We start from the raw sequence: 16,490 nt of genomic DNA, 5'->3' as shown, positions 1-16,490 counted from the left end.
GGGTAATAAGAGCTGTTCTTCTCTCAGGCCTGTCATTATCTAAACACATCAAGTAAAATTCTCACATTCCATGTTCCGATTTTCAGAGTGCGAGTCTTTCCTGATTGTGATTTCTGAGTGCATGAGGGGTGACCCGCTGGATGTGGCCGGACATAAAATGTGACTTCCGATGTTTAGCCCACCTTTTCTAGGGCTTTTTCAATGTTGGGTGGGCAGCGGTAATCCTAAACAGGCCTGCTCAAACACAGATGCAGGACTGAATTCCTGAGTAGTGCTAGGAAAATGTAGAAGACTTTGGGCTGGGAATACGTGGGAATAAGGAGACGAGCTGCTTGACTAATCGTAAGAGGTATATTCCGACCTGTCAGTGGAGAGATGGAGTGGAATGAAATTAGTAGAGGAATAAGCTTGAGTGGAGCTTAGGAATGATTATAATATGAAGATGTAGCTTTTTGTTTTTAAATAAACACTATTTATTACTAGAACTACATAATACAAAGATTGATACCAGATGTTGGCTAGGTTAGAACCAAAGAATAATATAATATATAAAACTTGGAGAAAATCTGGAACAAACAACACTAGTCAAGGAGTTTAATAGTTCATGAATCAATCACTGGCCGCCACATACTACTCCCTCCCCAGTGACAATGCAGAAAAATGTACTTGGGAAGCGCACTGTGCGACCAGAAGTGTAATCTGCTTGCTGGACTAATGGCTATCTCCAGGGTTGATCATAGAGCTTGGTTGCACCGGCGTTGACTTGAGTGGTGTAGGTTCCACGTTATGCAGTAGAAAGGCTGATTTAAGTCTGTCGAATGAGACTGTCTGTTGACCATGGGGCATTTCTAGAGTGAAGTTCTTTTCAGAATGTTTGATTACAAGATACGATCCATTGTAAATCGGTTGGAGAACTTTTCTAACTGCATCTTGTCTGGATGAAGTTAGATTTTGTAGAGTGATGTCGAATGTTGATTGGCTTCAGTGAGGCCATGTGGTACCTCAGGTTGAAGACAAAAGAAGGAATGTCGCAGGCCAGTGGTGTTAAATCCAAGAAATCAGCTGGAAGTTTGATTGTAACGCCGAGAGTCATTTCCGCTGGAGTGACATTGTATTCTGGAATCACATGTGCACGGAGGCCCATTACGATGATAGGGAAGTTGTTGACCCAGTCATCTGAGGGTGCAAGCTCTTAAGGCAGCCTTGAGATTGTGATGCCAGCGCTCGACTTTCCCATTGGATTACATAAAATCAACTTCATGGTCCGTATCGCACTTTAACAGATTCACAACTAAGTATTTTTAATTTTCCAGCTTGTCGATACATTAGTTGCTTAAGCCAACTTATGGTTAAAAGTGGTAGGCTACATGTTTTGTATATTATTAACATCTTCAGCCACATAACAGTGTTTAGATGAAAAATTCATATTATTGACAAAGTATTAATGCTTTGAGAGAAAGTGTCCTTAAAAATAGCGTAAGAAGATTAAATGACTTTAAAAACAAAATACTCATGAGAAAATATATAAATTCTTTTTACAATTGAAAGCAGTTGTCAAGGAAACACTTGCACAATATTCCTTAGAGAATATATCCTGATGAATCTTCTTTTCTTAAAAAGTTCATGTTAAAACAAAAAATTTTTTTTTTTTTAGTAATTCTCGAAATGAAGAAATCTATGTTTCATAATGTGGCTCTTCTTACTACTGGAGATGATAATATCACTAATTCCTAGTTGTCAATTCTTTTCAAACCTGCTTTCCTCTGAAACGATATATCTTGTCTTTTTTATGGTCTTGTGTCTGGTGTAGTAGTGACGTGTTCTTTCTTGTTCACGTACTTGAGGAGGTGGAGGAGCAGGGGATATTGGTGTGTCATTAACTTCGTTGTTGTTACCTTCTGCTTCAGAGGGGGAGGAACACATCGTAGGGCTATCTGGAGGTGGAGAGATTCCAATTCGTTTTTCGTAATCTTTTTCAAGTATTTTCAAATACACCAGACTTTGATCATATAATGGGTTCTTATACTGTATAGCCTCATTCAGGTTATCATTTTTCTTTACAAGTTGGTCTAGATGAATTTACAGATCTTCATATGTGTTCATTAAGCTGCCCTTTTTAAAAAAAATTTTGATGGTGAGGTCTTGTTCTATGTTGGTAAATTTATGATCCGTGGTAGTCACGTGTGTTCCCACAGCTGAGTATCTTCTATGTTTTTCAGCATTCACATGTTCTAAAATATCTTACTTTAATATTGCGGCCGGATTGTCCTATGTATGTATTCTTGCACTCAAAGCATGTAAGTTTATGTATTCCCGAATCAAAAAATTTATCTTTTTCAGAGAGATATACTGTATTATGGTTGAAAATACTCTGTTTCATGTTGTTATTGGTGGAAAATGCGATTTTGAAATTTTTTCTCTTAAATACATTTGTTATAACATGTATGTTTGGATTATTATATGTGAATTTGATGTATTTATCAGTCTACCTGGTTCAATTGCTAGTTCTTTATTCCTTTTTGATTTGGACATTGTTATACTAAACGCTCTGTTAATGTAACTATAATATGCTGATCTTTTTTGTGCCTTAGTGTGTAACGAGTTGTTCCTGATAGTGGTTGGTGTGAAAGTGGATTTTCTGTGTATTTTGAAAGAAAATCCTTTTTCTTCTCTTGTTGTGACTATGTCTAGAAAATTCAGTAATCTTTCTTCTTCTTCTAAAGTGAATTTTATATTGTAATCCAAATTATTTAATATATTTTTAAGAAATTTACTATTGTTGAGTCTGTTGTCTATTATAGCGTAAACATCGTCCACGTATCATGCCCAGAAATCCAATCCCTCTATTTGATTAATAATCTTTGTGTGTTCCATTCATAAAACTTCTAGATTTATATATAAGTTCCTATCAATTAAATACATATTTCATTGTAAAACACCTATCAAAAACTCAATGGATTTCTGCAATCTAGCTAAAAATTTTAAACTTGGATCATCTCACACGACATGTTCATTTGACATAACCGACGTGTATACAAACATTCCTATAGAAGGCATCATCAGAATCATTAAGAAGATCGTAATGAACAAATTAATAACCATACCAGAAATTGAAGATTTTATTAATATTTTAGAATTTGTGTTAAATCAAAATTATTTTATGTTTAATAATAAAAATTACTAGCAAAAAGGACTCTCAGTGGGTGCCCCATTATCAGAAATATTGGCTAACATATACTTAACACACAAAGATTATTAATCAAATAGAGGGATTAGATTTTTGGACACGATACATGGGCGATGTTTACGCTATCATAGATAACACCAATAGTACATTTTTTTAAAAATATGGAATAATTTAGATTACAATATAAAACTCTCTTTAGAAGAAGAACACTGACTTTTCTAGACATACGAGAGAAGAAAAAGATTTTCTTTCAAAATACACAGAAAATCCACTTTCACAACGACCACTATCAGGAACAACTCATTACACCCTGAGGCACAAAAAAGATCAGCACATTATAGTTACGTTAACAGAGCGCTTAGTATACCATTGTCCAAATCAGAAAAGAATAAAGAACTATTGTTCATCCGACAACAAACCCTATCGAATGGTTTCAACAATAATATGATGGATAAAATAATTAATAAATTTTCAAAGAAGCGACATCTAAATTAGCAATTGAACCTAGTAAAACTGATAAATACATCAAATTCACATATAATAATCCAAACATATGTTATAATAAATTTAAGAGAAAAAAAAATTAAAAATTGCATTTTCCACCAATAACAACATGAAGTAGAGTATTTTCAACCTTGATACAGTAAAGCTCTCTGAAAAAGATATTTTTTGATTTGGGAATATATAAACTTAAATATTTAAGTGCAAGAATACATACATAGGACATGAGTAAAAGAATACATACATAGGACAATCTGGCTGCAATTTTAAAGTAAGATATTTAGAACATGTGAATGCTGAAAAACATAGAAGATTCTCAGCTGTGGGAACACACATGACTACCACGGATCATAAATTTACCAACATAGAACAAGACCTCACCATCAAAAAAAATTTAAAAAGGGCAGCTTGATGAACACACATGATGATCTGTACATTCATCTAGACCAACTTGTAAAGAAAAATGATAAACTTAACGAGGCTATAGAGTATAAGAACCCATTATATGATCAAATTCAGGTGTATTTGAAAATACTTGAAAAAGATTTCGAAAAAAGAATTGGAATCTCTCCATCTCCAGATAGCCCTACGAGTGTTCCTCACCCTTTCAAGCAGAAGGTAACAACAAGGAAGTTAATGACACACCAATATCCCCTGCTCTTCCACCTCCTCAAGCATGTGAACAAGAAAGAACACATCACTACTACACCAGACACAAGACCATAAAAAAAGACAAGAAATACTGTCCCAGAGGAAAGCAGGTTTAAAAAGAATTGACAACTAGGAATTAGTGATATCATCTCCAGTAGTAATAAGAGCCACATTATGAAACCTAGACTTCTTCATTTCGACAATTACTTTTAAAAAATGTATAATTTTTAATTTATATATATATACAGTAGGCGTATATATATATTTTTGTTTTAACATAAACTTTTTAAGAAAAGAATATTCACCAGGACATATTCTATATGGACTGTTGTGCAAGTGTTTCCTTGACAACCGCTTTCAATTGTAAAAACACTTTATATATTTTCTCATGAGTATTTTGTTTTTAATGTTGTCATGTAATCATCTTGTTGTTGTTGTTGTTTGATTCATCAGTCCACAGACTGGTTTGATGCAGCTTTCCATGTCACCCTATCCTGTACTAACCTTTTCATTTCTATGTAACTGCTGCATCCTACATCTGCTCTAATCTGCTTGTCATATTCATACCTTGGTCTACCCCTACCGTTCTTACCACTTACACTTCCTTCAAAAAGCAACTGAACAAGTCCTGAGTGTCTTAAGATGTGTCCTATCATTCTATCTCTCCTCGTCAAATTTAGCCAAATCAATCTCCTCTCACCAATTCGATTCAGTATCACTTCATTTGTGATTCAATCTATCCATCTCACCCTCGCATTCTTCTGTAACACCACATTTTGAAAGCTTCTATTCTCTTTCTTTCTGAGCTAGTTATCGTCCATGTTTCACTTCTATACAGTGCCACGCTCCACACGAAAGTCTTCAAAAACATCTTTCTAATTCCTATATTAATGTTTGAAGTGAGCAAATTTCTTTTCTTAAGAAAGCTCTTCCTTGCTTGTGCTAATCTGCATTTTATGTCCTCCTTACTTCTCCCATCATTAGTTATTTTACTACCCAAATAACAGTATTCATCTACTTCCTTTAAGACTTCATTTCCTAATCTAATATTTCCTGCATCACCTGCCTTCGTTCAACACTCCATTACTTTTTGTTTTGGACTTATTTATTTTCATCTTGTACTCCTTACCCAAGACTTCGTCATTACCATTCAGCAGCTTCTCGATCTTCTGCAGTCTCAGATAAAATAACAATATCATCGGCAAATCTCAAGGTTTTGATTTCCTTTCCTTGGATTGTGATTCCCTTTCCAAATTCCTCTTTGATTTCCTTTACTGCCTGCTCTATGTAAACATTGGAAAGGAGGGGGGACAAACTGCTGCCTTGCCTCACTCCTTTCTTGATTGATGCTTCTTTTTCAAAGCCCTCGATTCTTATCACTGCAGACTGATTTTTATACAGATTGTAGATAATTCTTCGTTCTCGGTACCTGTTCCCAATCACCTTCAGAATCTTAAATAGCTTGGTCCAATCAACATTATTGAAAGCCTTTTCTAGATCTACGAATGCCATGCATGTGGGCTTGTCCTTCTTGATTTGATCCTCTAAGATCAGACGTAAAGTCATTCTTCTTATGCTATTGTTAAGGACACTTTCTCTCAAAGCATTGATACTTTGTCAATATATGAATTTTTCATCTAAACAGTGTTATGTGGCTGAAGATGTTAATAATATACGAACCATGTACCACTTTTAACCAATAAGTTGTCTTAGGCAACTAATGTATTAACAAGGTGGAAAATAAAAAATACTTACGAGGGAAGTACCCCGGCTCGAACGGCTAAAACTGACAGAAAGTGGGCCTAAAGTATACAGACCTATGTTGATAGCTATCAAGGCCATTCATCTGTAAAAGTACGTGTTCGGTCGCCAGTGCCATCTGGCCGTCAGCGCACAGGCCGCGCTGCATTGGAGCTGTATACCCAATGCTTGTTAGTCAGTTGCAGTGTGTCGTAGTATATTGCACACACATACGTCCAACATGAGTAGGTGGAAACCTATCAACCCTGTGAATGTTGTGAAGTTGCTGCGCGAAAAAGTACGCCGATGCTACACAATGGATAGTGAAGATATAAGTGGAGTGGAGGATAGGCCATTTACATGCATGTTATATGATACCACTATGCAGAAATACAATGGATCTGTAACAGAATTACTTAGTGCAGATAGTCTGGACGATACATCGAACAATTTGGACAATGATGATGTAGACGAAGTATAGAGTTACAATGATTTTGAACCCAGTACAGAGCAAATAGCGATCTCGCACGTTCATCCACATTGATGAATTACAGTCTTCAGCATACATACTTCCCCACTGTACTCCTGGTTTCCAAGCAAGCCTTTGCAACAATTATGACTGTCTTCAACGATATAGTCACTGGTTTCCCATGTTGCACAATCATCATTGCTAGGTTCTCTTACTCAAATTAAAAGTTATAAAAACAAAATTATATACTTATTAAATATTCCGTAACTATATATTATTCTGTTACATCCTAATTTACCAAATTCACATGATTTTCACTACTTTATAGAACGGGCCGATGACCTTCGATGTTAGGCCCCTTTAAACAACAAGCATCATCACTTTATAGAACTACATTTTATACGAAAATTTCCTAACGTAAAATAGGGAGGTCGTCATTTACAAACATTTTCTGATCGAAAATCAGGGATTGTACATTTTTACGGCTCCAGTATGAATAAGCTAACACATCTCTCATAATCAACAGCATATAACGTGTCCCTACAAAGGTAAAGGTAAGTATGACCGAGCGTCGGGACAGTAACTCCTGTATAAATGCGACCCCATATGGGGGTACGTGTACATGTACAATTCGCAATGACCAATATGACCCCATATGGGTTCGCAATATTTTACGTAATATACATAGTAAGTTAATCTAATATATCATATATACATCCTCATTTCAGCGATCATTTGCTTGGTTAAGCCTGTGAATGTTTTGGCACCAGGGAGTAACTCAATGTTATTAGCTCACGGCACTAGATGGCAATCCTATGAAATTCAGTCTGGCACTCAACATGTTAAGATTGACATGAAGTCTTGAATTTCTAGTTTACTCAGATTACTGAATTTGTTTAAGTTATTTATTATGGGGAATAATTTGGAAATTGGAATACTGGGATACATGTTCACAATGTCAAAAGAATGAAGAGAAAAATTTGGTTGTATATCGAAGTTCTTTCATTTGTTGATTAATTTGGAAGTGTTTTTGATAGATTTGTTGGATAAAAATTGATAATTTTTTAGTAAACATTTTTGGATGAATTTAGAAGTATTATATAAGGAACTGGGTCTGTAACTGATTATTGGGTAGATTGGAATGTTAGTTTTATGAATTTTGAAAAGGGCTTTGGCAGTGGGTAAGCCTGGGTTCATGTTTATTAATTTAGTTTTTTCTTCATCTGTCAGGAGAAAAGAAGTGTTTTTTAAAGTTTGTTTGAGCAGACGTTGGATTTTAATGGTCGGGTTTTTTTAACTACAGAAAAAGAAGCGTTGTTGAAGAAATCTTTAGTTTTAGCTATGTAGTCGGATATTTCCATTATGACAGTGGTGTTGCCTTTATCAGATTTGGTAATGATGCGATTATTGTCATTGATTTTCTTTTTAAGATCTAACATTTTCTGAAAAAACACAACATGAAAATTTATTTTAGAACCAATAACAGAAATCTTGATATTTTACACAACTCTAAATCATTAAATAAATCTAATGCTTTTTCTACATCTGGAGTATACAGGCTCAAATGTAACAACTGCAGTTCCTCGTACATTGGACAGACTGGACGCAACTTTAATATCAGATACTCCGAACATATCAATGCCATTAAATACAACAGATTCTCTGCTATAGGACAACACATACAAGACTCCAAACATCATTTCACCAATATTGAAAAACATTAAAATACTTAAAATCATTAACAAAGGCCTGTTCACCTATTCTTGTAAACATTTTAAGGCACAGTGCTGGACATTGCGTGTGTTGTGCTACTCTTCAGGGACTTGCGCCGTGCTACATATAAGTGACTGATCTTTGACTTCTTCTGGATTTTATGATTTAAAATTGCTCAGTGCCAATCCCTATTGTCCTATATTGCTTCTTGAACTGCTTTTGTGAAAGACTTATCCTTTAATTTTTTGTTTTCCTATGCATTGTTTTTGTATTTTTAATCGGCTGATGATGACCCGGATTGGTGGTCAAAACTGTACTGCTTTTAACCAAATAAGAATGTAACACTACATTTCTTATTTACTTGTATTGAATAGGTTAAACCACTTCATTTCTTGTTTCAATTTAATTTTATCTTCATATGAAATACTTGTTGGCAACGTAATATCTGAAATCCTACAGCATGTGTCAGCAGGGATATTCTCTCCGCCTGGGAGGTATCTAACATCCATAGTGAACTGTGCAAGAAAATCAAGGTGTCACTGTTGTCTAGGTGTTGCTTTGTCCAAGCGTTGTTTGAAAGTAAACGATAATGGTTTGTGGTCTGAAAATGTGAACTGCTTGCCTTCTAAGAGATATCTGAAATGTTTCACAGGAGAATAGGCAGTTAACAATTCACGATCATAGGTGCTGTAATTGTGTTGCATGTCTGTGAGAGACTTGGGAAAAGAATGCGAGTGGTTCTGGTGTTCCCCCATTCAGCTGCTGTAGTGAGGCTCCTACAGCGTAGTCCGAAGCATCAACCATTAAGATTAAGGGCAGATCAGGCGTTGGGAGAGCAAGCAGGGCTGCATTAGCTAGTTCTTCATCAACTTGGTGAACAGTGCATCTGCTAAGTGATTCCACGTAATTGGACGCTTCTTCTTCTTCTCCTCCTTCTTCTTCTTCTTCTTCACATTTTTTGGAAAGGTCAAATAAGGGTTGTTGAGTTTCTGCAGTGTGTGGTAAAGAGCGTTGGTAGAAATTTCCAAGTCCCAAAAATCGTGGGAAGTCTTTGATGACCCGTACTCTGTCCGCTAGAGGTGAAACTCTTTGGTTTGACACAAGGTAACCCAGAAATGAAAATTTTTCACCGAAAATGCACTCTCCTACATTGAAATTAAGGCGATGTTCGTCTAGGCGTTCAAAAAGTTGTTCATCCTCTGATGACGATGCTATCAGGATGTTATCAAGATAAGAATAAGCAAAAGGCAAGTCTGACAAAACACCGTGAATATGACGCTGAAGTGTTTGTGCTGCGTTGCGTAGTCCAAGTGGCATTTTCAAAAATTCAAAAAGACCAAATGGAGCAATGACAGCTGTCTTTTGGATGTCTTCTGGTGCAACAGGGTTGTGATGATAAGCTCTAATGAGGTTGAGTTTGGAGAATATGGTTTTGTTGGAGAGTTGACTGTTGAAATCCTGTAGATGAGGAATTGGGTACCGATTGGGTACTGTGAAGGCATTGAGTGCACAATAATCCCCACAAAGGCGCCAAGTTCCATCTCTTTTAGGGAGTAGATGGAGAGGACTGGACCAGCAGCTTTTAGAAGGTTGACATATAACAAGGTTGATCGTCTCTTGGAATTTCAGTTTTGCTTGTGCTAGTTTATCTGGTGGTAGGCGCCTGGCTCGTGCATGCAGTGGAGGTTCCGTGGTAATGATTGTGTGATGAACAGCAATTTCAGGGGAGTTGAATTTAGGCTTCTCAGTGATGAGGTTAGGAAATTTCTTCAATAAATCCTGATACTTGTGCTGTGGATCTATCAAGAGCCCTGATTTGTGACTTGTTGAATTTATAAAGCCTGTGCTTGAGAGTTGAGTTTGTCTGTCAGTCAATCGCTTTGACTTAACATCTAACAACAGGCCAAAACAACTCAAAAATCAGCTCCAATAATAGGTTGGCGTACATCAGCTATAAAATGGCCATGGAAATTTTCTCCGAAGGCCTATTTCAAGATTATGTAGGCGTTCGCCGTAGGTGTGTATTTTGGAACCATTTGCTGTATAGAGTTGCCGCTTCTGAATATTTTTGCGTTCTAGTGCAGTTGCAGTTAGAACTGAGACATCGGCTCCAAAATCCATTACCCCCTGTGGGTGGGGGACGCAGATGAAGAATACACCCATGGTATCCCCTGCCTGCCGTAAGAGGCAACTAAAAGGGGCCCAACGGGCTCTCAACTTGGGAGCGTGGGTTGGCGACCACAAGGCCCTTAGCTGAGTCCTGGCATTGCTTCCACTTACTTGTGCCAGGTTCCTCACTTTCATCTATCCTGTCCGACCTCCCTTGGTCAACTCTTGTTCTTTTCCGACCCCGGTATTAGAGCATTCGAGGCCTAGGGAGTCTTTCATTTTCACGCCCTTTGTAGCCCTTGCCTTTCTTCGTCCATTACTTCATTTCTCAAAGTGACGGATCCCTTCTTATTTCTTCCTTTTTCTCTGTCAACCCACTGTGGGTGGGTGACGCAGGCGAAGAATACACCCACGGTATCCCCTGCCTGTCGTAAGAGGCGACTAAAAGGAGTGACCAAGAGATGATTCAATTAGAACCATGAGACTAGTTGTAATTAGTACCATCACGCAGGAAACACCATGGGTCGCATTTACTTGGGCATAGTACAACTATGTTAGGTACGCAATAGGTTTGGATTAGTAGCGACAGTGTGTGAATCAGGTGGGTCCTACAGTACCTGTGATTCTTTCCCCTATGTGAGCGACACCATGGTTCTGCCTTACCTATGCTCAGTTCCCACTATGTGAGGAATTCCACGGGATAGTAAGAGTCCCTGTGGTTAGTCCACTTATGTGAGGAGCACCTTAGGTTTGCATTGCATTTATAGGTTTGCGTTGCCTGTAAATAGCGCCGCAATGTGCGAAACACCCTAGCTTTGTGTTACATGTGCGCATTACACTATCTGTGAATAGTCCCACAATGTGTGGCATACCACGAGTTTCTGCTGCTTTTGATTAGTACCGCAACATTACACATAGCATGGTTCTACTTTTCTAGTGATAAATACCATTATGAAGGGCTGATGACCTGGAGTTTGGACGCGTTTCGACTGTAAGCATAATCGATTCAGCATCATGCTATAGAAGCAGTCCCTTGGTCAGTAATACTATTGTTTTGTGCCACCTTCTGTGCATGTGAGGCACTGTGGGTCATTTCCACTGATCGTTTTAAATTCATATCCATCCATCCATCCATTCATTCTTCGCCTTCATTCTTTGAATTCTGGTCAGTGGAGGAGTTTGGACTTTTAAGTTTTCATTTAATTTCGTCTCATTTCGTACCATTAGGGGGCGATGACCTCGATGTTAGGCCCCTTTAAACAACAAACATCAATCAATCGGTCATCAAAATCCACTAAAAATATTAGCCCTGTGTTGTGATCTGTTATGAACAGGCGGCGGGATAATTCTGCCTCCTCCTTTGTGCCACACCAAGTGATGGCCCTAAATGTTTTCCGGCAGTGTGTTACTACTCGTAGATGGTTGACGAACAAACAAACATGGTAGACTGCACTTTTTTGCATTCTGTAACTTGTGGTGGTACCAGCAGATGGAATACCTGGGGATGCGCCAAGGTGATTTGGATCTATTCCATGATGATCTGGTTCATAGCTCTTGGAGATAACTTGTTACTTCAGAAAGTTGCTTCTCAAGACATGAAAATCTTTCATCATGTGATGATTGAGCAACTACTTCAGTGCTATACATGAACTGGCTAGGTGACATTATGTCTACAATTTTGTCGGCCATAGAGACCATAGCATCGAGACCTACATCTTGGCTAGCAGCTAGAATAGATCATGCATTGGTGGGAAGTCATAAAAAAGTTGTTTTTCAAAAATCGTCTCTTATTTGAAAACCTGTAAGAGCACACATTTCTCTAAGTAAGAAGGTTGCTTTTTTATCTCCTAACTCTACTTGCATAAGTAACTCTCTGACTCTTCACATTCTGCGATAATACATGCTTTCAAATCCTTGTACAGTGTAGTCGACAAAGGTTTTGTTATGTAGTCTGATATTAAATCTGCAATTTCACTGTCGAGAGATCCTAAGATATGATATTTGGTTACCTCATTTGTTATATTTGCGGTGACAAACTGGGTTCAACTTGTAAAATCCAAACTTTTATGTTTTTATGCCAAAACGGTGGTATTCTTACCGCTATCCACAAAACTTATGCCGGCGCTTATCCCGTTGTTTACGGTTGAATTGGACACGTGTAAATACAATTGTGGCTATTGTAATTGATTGTGTACTCATGTTACAGTCGTTCGATCACGTCAAATTTTCTATAAATTACCACGTTCTTTGTAATCATTTAAGCAAAGACTAAGTAAACATTTAATAGGGAATCTACTACTGGGACAGCAGCCCTAAATGCAGATAAATGATTGATTGATTGATTGATTGATTGATTGATTGATTGATTGATTGATTGATTGATTGATTGATTGATTGTACTTAAGTGCTTTCATGTTTGTCATGTGTTTTTTTTTTTTACTTCGCACCGACACAGATAGGTCTTGTGGTGACTATGGGATAGGAAAAGCCTAGGAGTGGGAAGGAAACGGCCATAGCCTCAATTAAGGTACAGCCCTAGGATTTGCCTGGTGTAAAAATGGGAAACCATGGAAAACCATCTTCAAGGCTGCCGACAGTGGGGTTCGAACCCACCCTGTCTTGGATGCAAGCTCACAGCTGCATGCCCCTGACCGCACAGCCAACTCGCCCGGTTTTATCGTGTTTATGGAAATTGTTTTAAATAGGAAGTACAACTGGAATATTTATGTAAGGCCATTCAGTTTTCCATATAAAATCTCTAGTGTGCACTGTACTTTACTACTGGGTAGCCGTCAACACCTCATTTAATATCACGTTACTTGCACTTATTACAGACACGAAGTTTTAAACTGGGAGGTAGATTGGGAGATGCAAGGATTCAGAAATTACCCAGTAAGTAATCCTTACGCACTGTAGATATGAGATATTAACTTAGTATGGCAAGTAATATACAGTATTTTGTTAAGAAGAAAACCATACTTTCCGGTGTCAACTCAGTTAAATGTAACTTAAAAGCTTTTAATTCTGTCGAATGCGCAAGTTCAGTATAAATATTACACTATAACATACCTTTAATAAAAATCACACTATTAAATAAGGAATACACACTTTAAGCAAAGAATGTCATGTATCGTTTTTAAAAGAACACCTAGGAATTTGAAATTTGGAATTTATCTTATTGAAGGTGTGCTTTGGACTGGAGTGGAGACAAAGTAGGACTTCATAAACAAATATTTCCAAATATTGAGTGTGATTTGGTAGAATCTGATGATGTTCTTTTAAGAACAAAACATGTCAAAACATGACAACTTGAGTACCAGTACACTGTCATTTTTTTCTTTCCTTTTTTTTTTAGGTGACTGGGTGAAACTGGAAGCCCTTGTGGAGGTAGATGAGAATGTTACTGACTTAAGTGGTGAGATATTAGTTGTAGACCGAGTTTGTCCATTACGCTGGCGAGTTTTCACAGGAAATGTAACACATTGGATGAAGACTGCTGGAGCTATTGACGAAAATGTTTTTTTTACCCGTGATTCCTGTGAACCAGGATACTATCCACGAGCTTCTGATGGTGTTGCTGTTCAAGCCATTGAGAGCACACAAGGTCAGTTCTCATGGCGCGCATTGACTGTTGTTCCCATGTTCCAACGTGTTGGTGGGTCTGTGGTGGCTGAAACATCTGCAGAAGTTCAAATGCTCTTGAAGAATAAGAATGGAATCACTATTACAGAGAAATTGGATTTTGGCAAACTAAATGTTGGGGAATCAAAGGAGATTATTGCAGAAATTAAAAATATTAGTCAAATGAAGCAGGTTCTCAAGTATTCTAAATTTCACTCTAGTCGGAGAGAGTCTCAGATGAGTTTGTTGGATCCTCCACAGGATGGTTATATTCCTATTTACCCTTACCGTTCTGTGATGTTTCGTTTTTCTTGCAAAGGCTTGTACTTGGGACAGTCATCTGAGTTATTTGTGTTCACCTTCAAAGGATTCAAGATAGGTCGATACTTAGAAGTTGACGTTCAGGATCCCACTCTAACTTCTGTGATTTCACCACAAGAAGATAATGTTTGTGCATGGAAAAGAAATTCATCTGACATTGCTCACAAGATGAAACAGCTGTCTAATAGCAAGGGAATAGTTGTATCTGGTGTAAGACCCGTCAAACCTCCAGCATTTGTTCGAGTAAGATTGGGAATGTTCCCAGTGCCAGAGAGATTGTGGAAAGCTGTTCTTGGTTCTGAAAATATGGATGATGCCATCGATAAAGTGCAGAGCATGGTTAGTAGTTGGCTTTTACAAGCAGTATAATTATCTATATTGATTAGGATTTTTGTAGCCAATTGTACCTCTTTTAAGTTTCTTCCCTTCTCAAATTTTTTATATGGTTCTCTTCTTATCGTACACTTGTCACATCAAGATCTATGAAGATGGGCACTAAATGAATGTTGATGCCTGCCTTTCTGAAGAAGCTGGTAAGCAGAAATGAGCTCACTGGGGCCTGAGAATAATGTTTTTCTGTTGTACTAATTGGCTGAGGATGACTTTTAATAAAATCCCAACCAAGAACATTTAATATATCCCCAGAAATCTTATCAATCCCAGCTGCCTTTCTAGCTTTCAGCTTCTGTATTTTTTTATTTTTTTTTAATTTTTTTTTTTATACATGTCTTTATTATCGTAGATACATTGCAGTTATTCACCCGTATTAGTCGCCTCCTCTACCTGGACGTTATCCTTGTAACCAACAATGTTTACATATTGCTGACCTATGATTTCTGCCTTCTGTAAATCTTTCACATATACACCCCCCTTGTTCATAAATGATCACTGGAATGTCCTTCCTGGAACCTGTTTCTGCCTTAAAGTACCTATACATATCCTTCCACTGCTTCCTAAAATTCATCTGGCTGCCAATTATTTTGCCGTCATGGTATCCTTAGTTGATTTTTTTGTTAAATTCAATTTCTTGGTAAGCTTCTACAATCTCTCCTTATTCCTGCAACCATTCTTAACTCTATTTCTTTCTAATCTGCACCTCCTGCTTAATCTCATAATATAGTGGGTCATTACCATTCCTTACCACTTTCAAAGGTACATACCCATTTTCACTCTCGTCAACAGTTGCTTTAAACGTATCCCATAGGCTGTTTAAATTTTTTTTAAAACCATTTTCCACTTTCAATTGCTTTTTGAATATTTCCCCATGCCTATAACAACCATTAATCATGGAAATATTTAAGTTGTGTGTGAATTTGTCTATGATGATGATGCTGGGTTTAGAATGTTAAACTAGTAGTAATTCTTGTAATATTTTCGTACCATGGTATTGCTTTTTGTTTTTGTTTAATTATGTTTTAACTTTACTTTATTATCACACCACTCTAAGTGGCGATGTATTTAATAATAATAATAATAATAATAATAATAATAATAATAATAATATGGTATTGCATAATAGTCCTACCTTTACGACGTGCCTTTCTATCACATTTATTTTTAACTATGACAAAAACAGCTTCATGATCACTAATAATAATTTGGTGTGGCTATTTCTAGCCGACTGCAGCCCTTGTAAAGCAGACCCTCCGATGAGGGTGGGCGGCATCTGTCATGTGTCGATAACTGTGTGTTATTGTGGTGGAGGATAGTGTTATGTGTGGTGTGTGAGTTGCAGGGATGTTGGGGACAGCACAAACACCCAGGCCATTGGAATTAACCAACGAAGGTTAAAATCCCCGACCCGACCGGGAATCGAACCCGGGGCCCTCTGAACCGAAAACCAGTACGCTGGCCGTTCAACCAATGAGTCGGACCAAGATCACTTATACCATCTATCAACTTGGTTTCTCTATAGAGCTCATCTGGTTTTATCAGCACTACGTCTGGAATATTTTTCCCTCTAGTTGGTTCCATCACTTTCTCATTCAGCTGTCCTTACCATATTAACTTACTCAGTATTTGTTGGTCATGTTTTGTCATTTGCATTCCCTTCCCAGTTAACAGTTGCCAAATTCAGATCACCTGCTACAGTAATGTTCCTTTCTCTGCTGTTCCCCACATAGTTGATTATCTTATTGAATAATTCCACATTATCTTCAAGTATCAGCCTTGCCAGAT

The 16,490-nt window shown here is 37.4% G+C and overlaps 1 protein-coding gene across 1 annotated transcript in view; it reads left to right on the top strand.

Moving 5' to 3' along the window:
• armi (armitage) overlaps nt 1–16,490 on the top strand; it is a 117,897-nt gene that overhangs the window by 24,567 nt on the left and 76,840 nt on the right. Inside the window, exon 2 of the mRNA XM_067136544.2 lies at nt 13,726–14,651. Within this exon, the coding sequence (XP_066992645.2) occupies nt 13,726–14,651 (926 nt within the window). The remainder of the gene's footprint in view (nt 1–13,725; nt 14,652–16,490) is intronic.

The sequence above is a fragment of the Anabrus simplex genome, chromosome 1 (assembly GCF_040414725.1).
Source record: "Anabrus simplex isolate iqAnaSimp1 chromosome 1, ASM4041472v1, whole genome shotgun sequence".
Taxonomy (NCBI): domain Eukaryota; kingdom Metazoa; phylum Arthropoda; class Insecta; order Orthoptera; family Tettigoniidae; genus Anabrus; species Anabrus simplex.
Note: the sequence above shows the minus strand (reverse complement) of the source record. Positions and strands in the feature narration are given on the sequence as shown.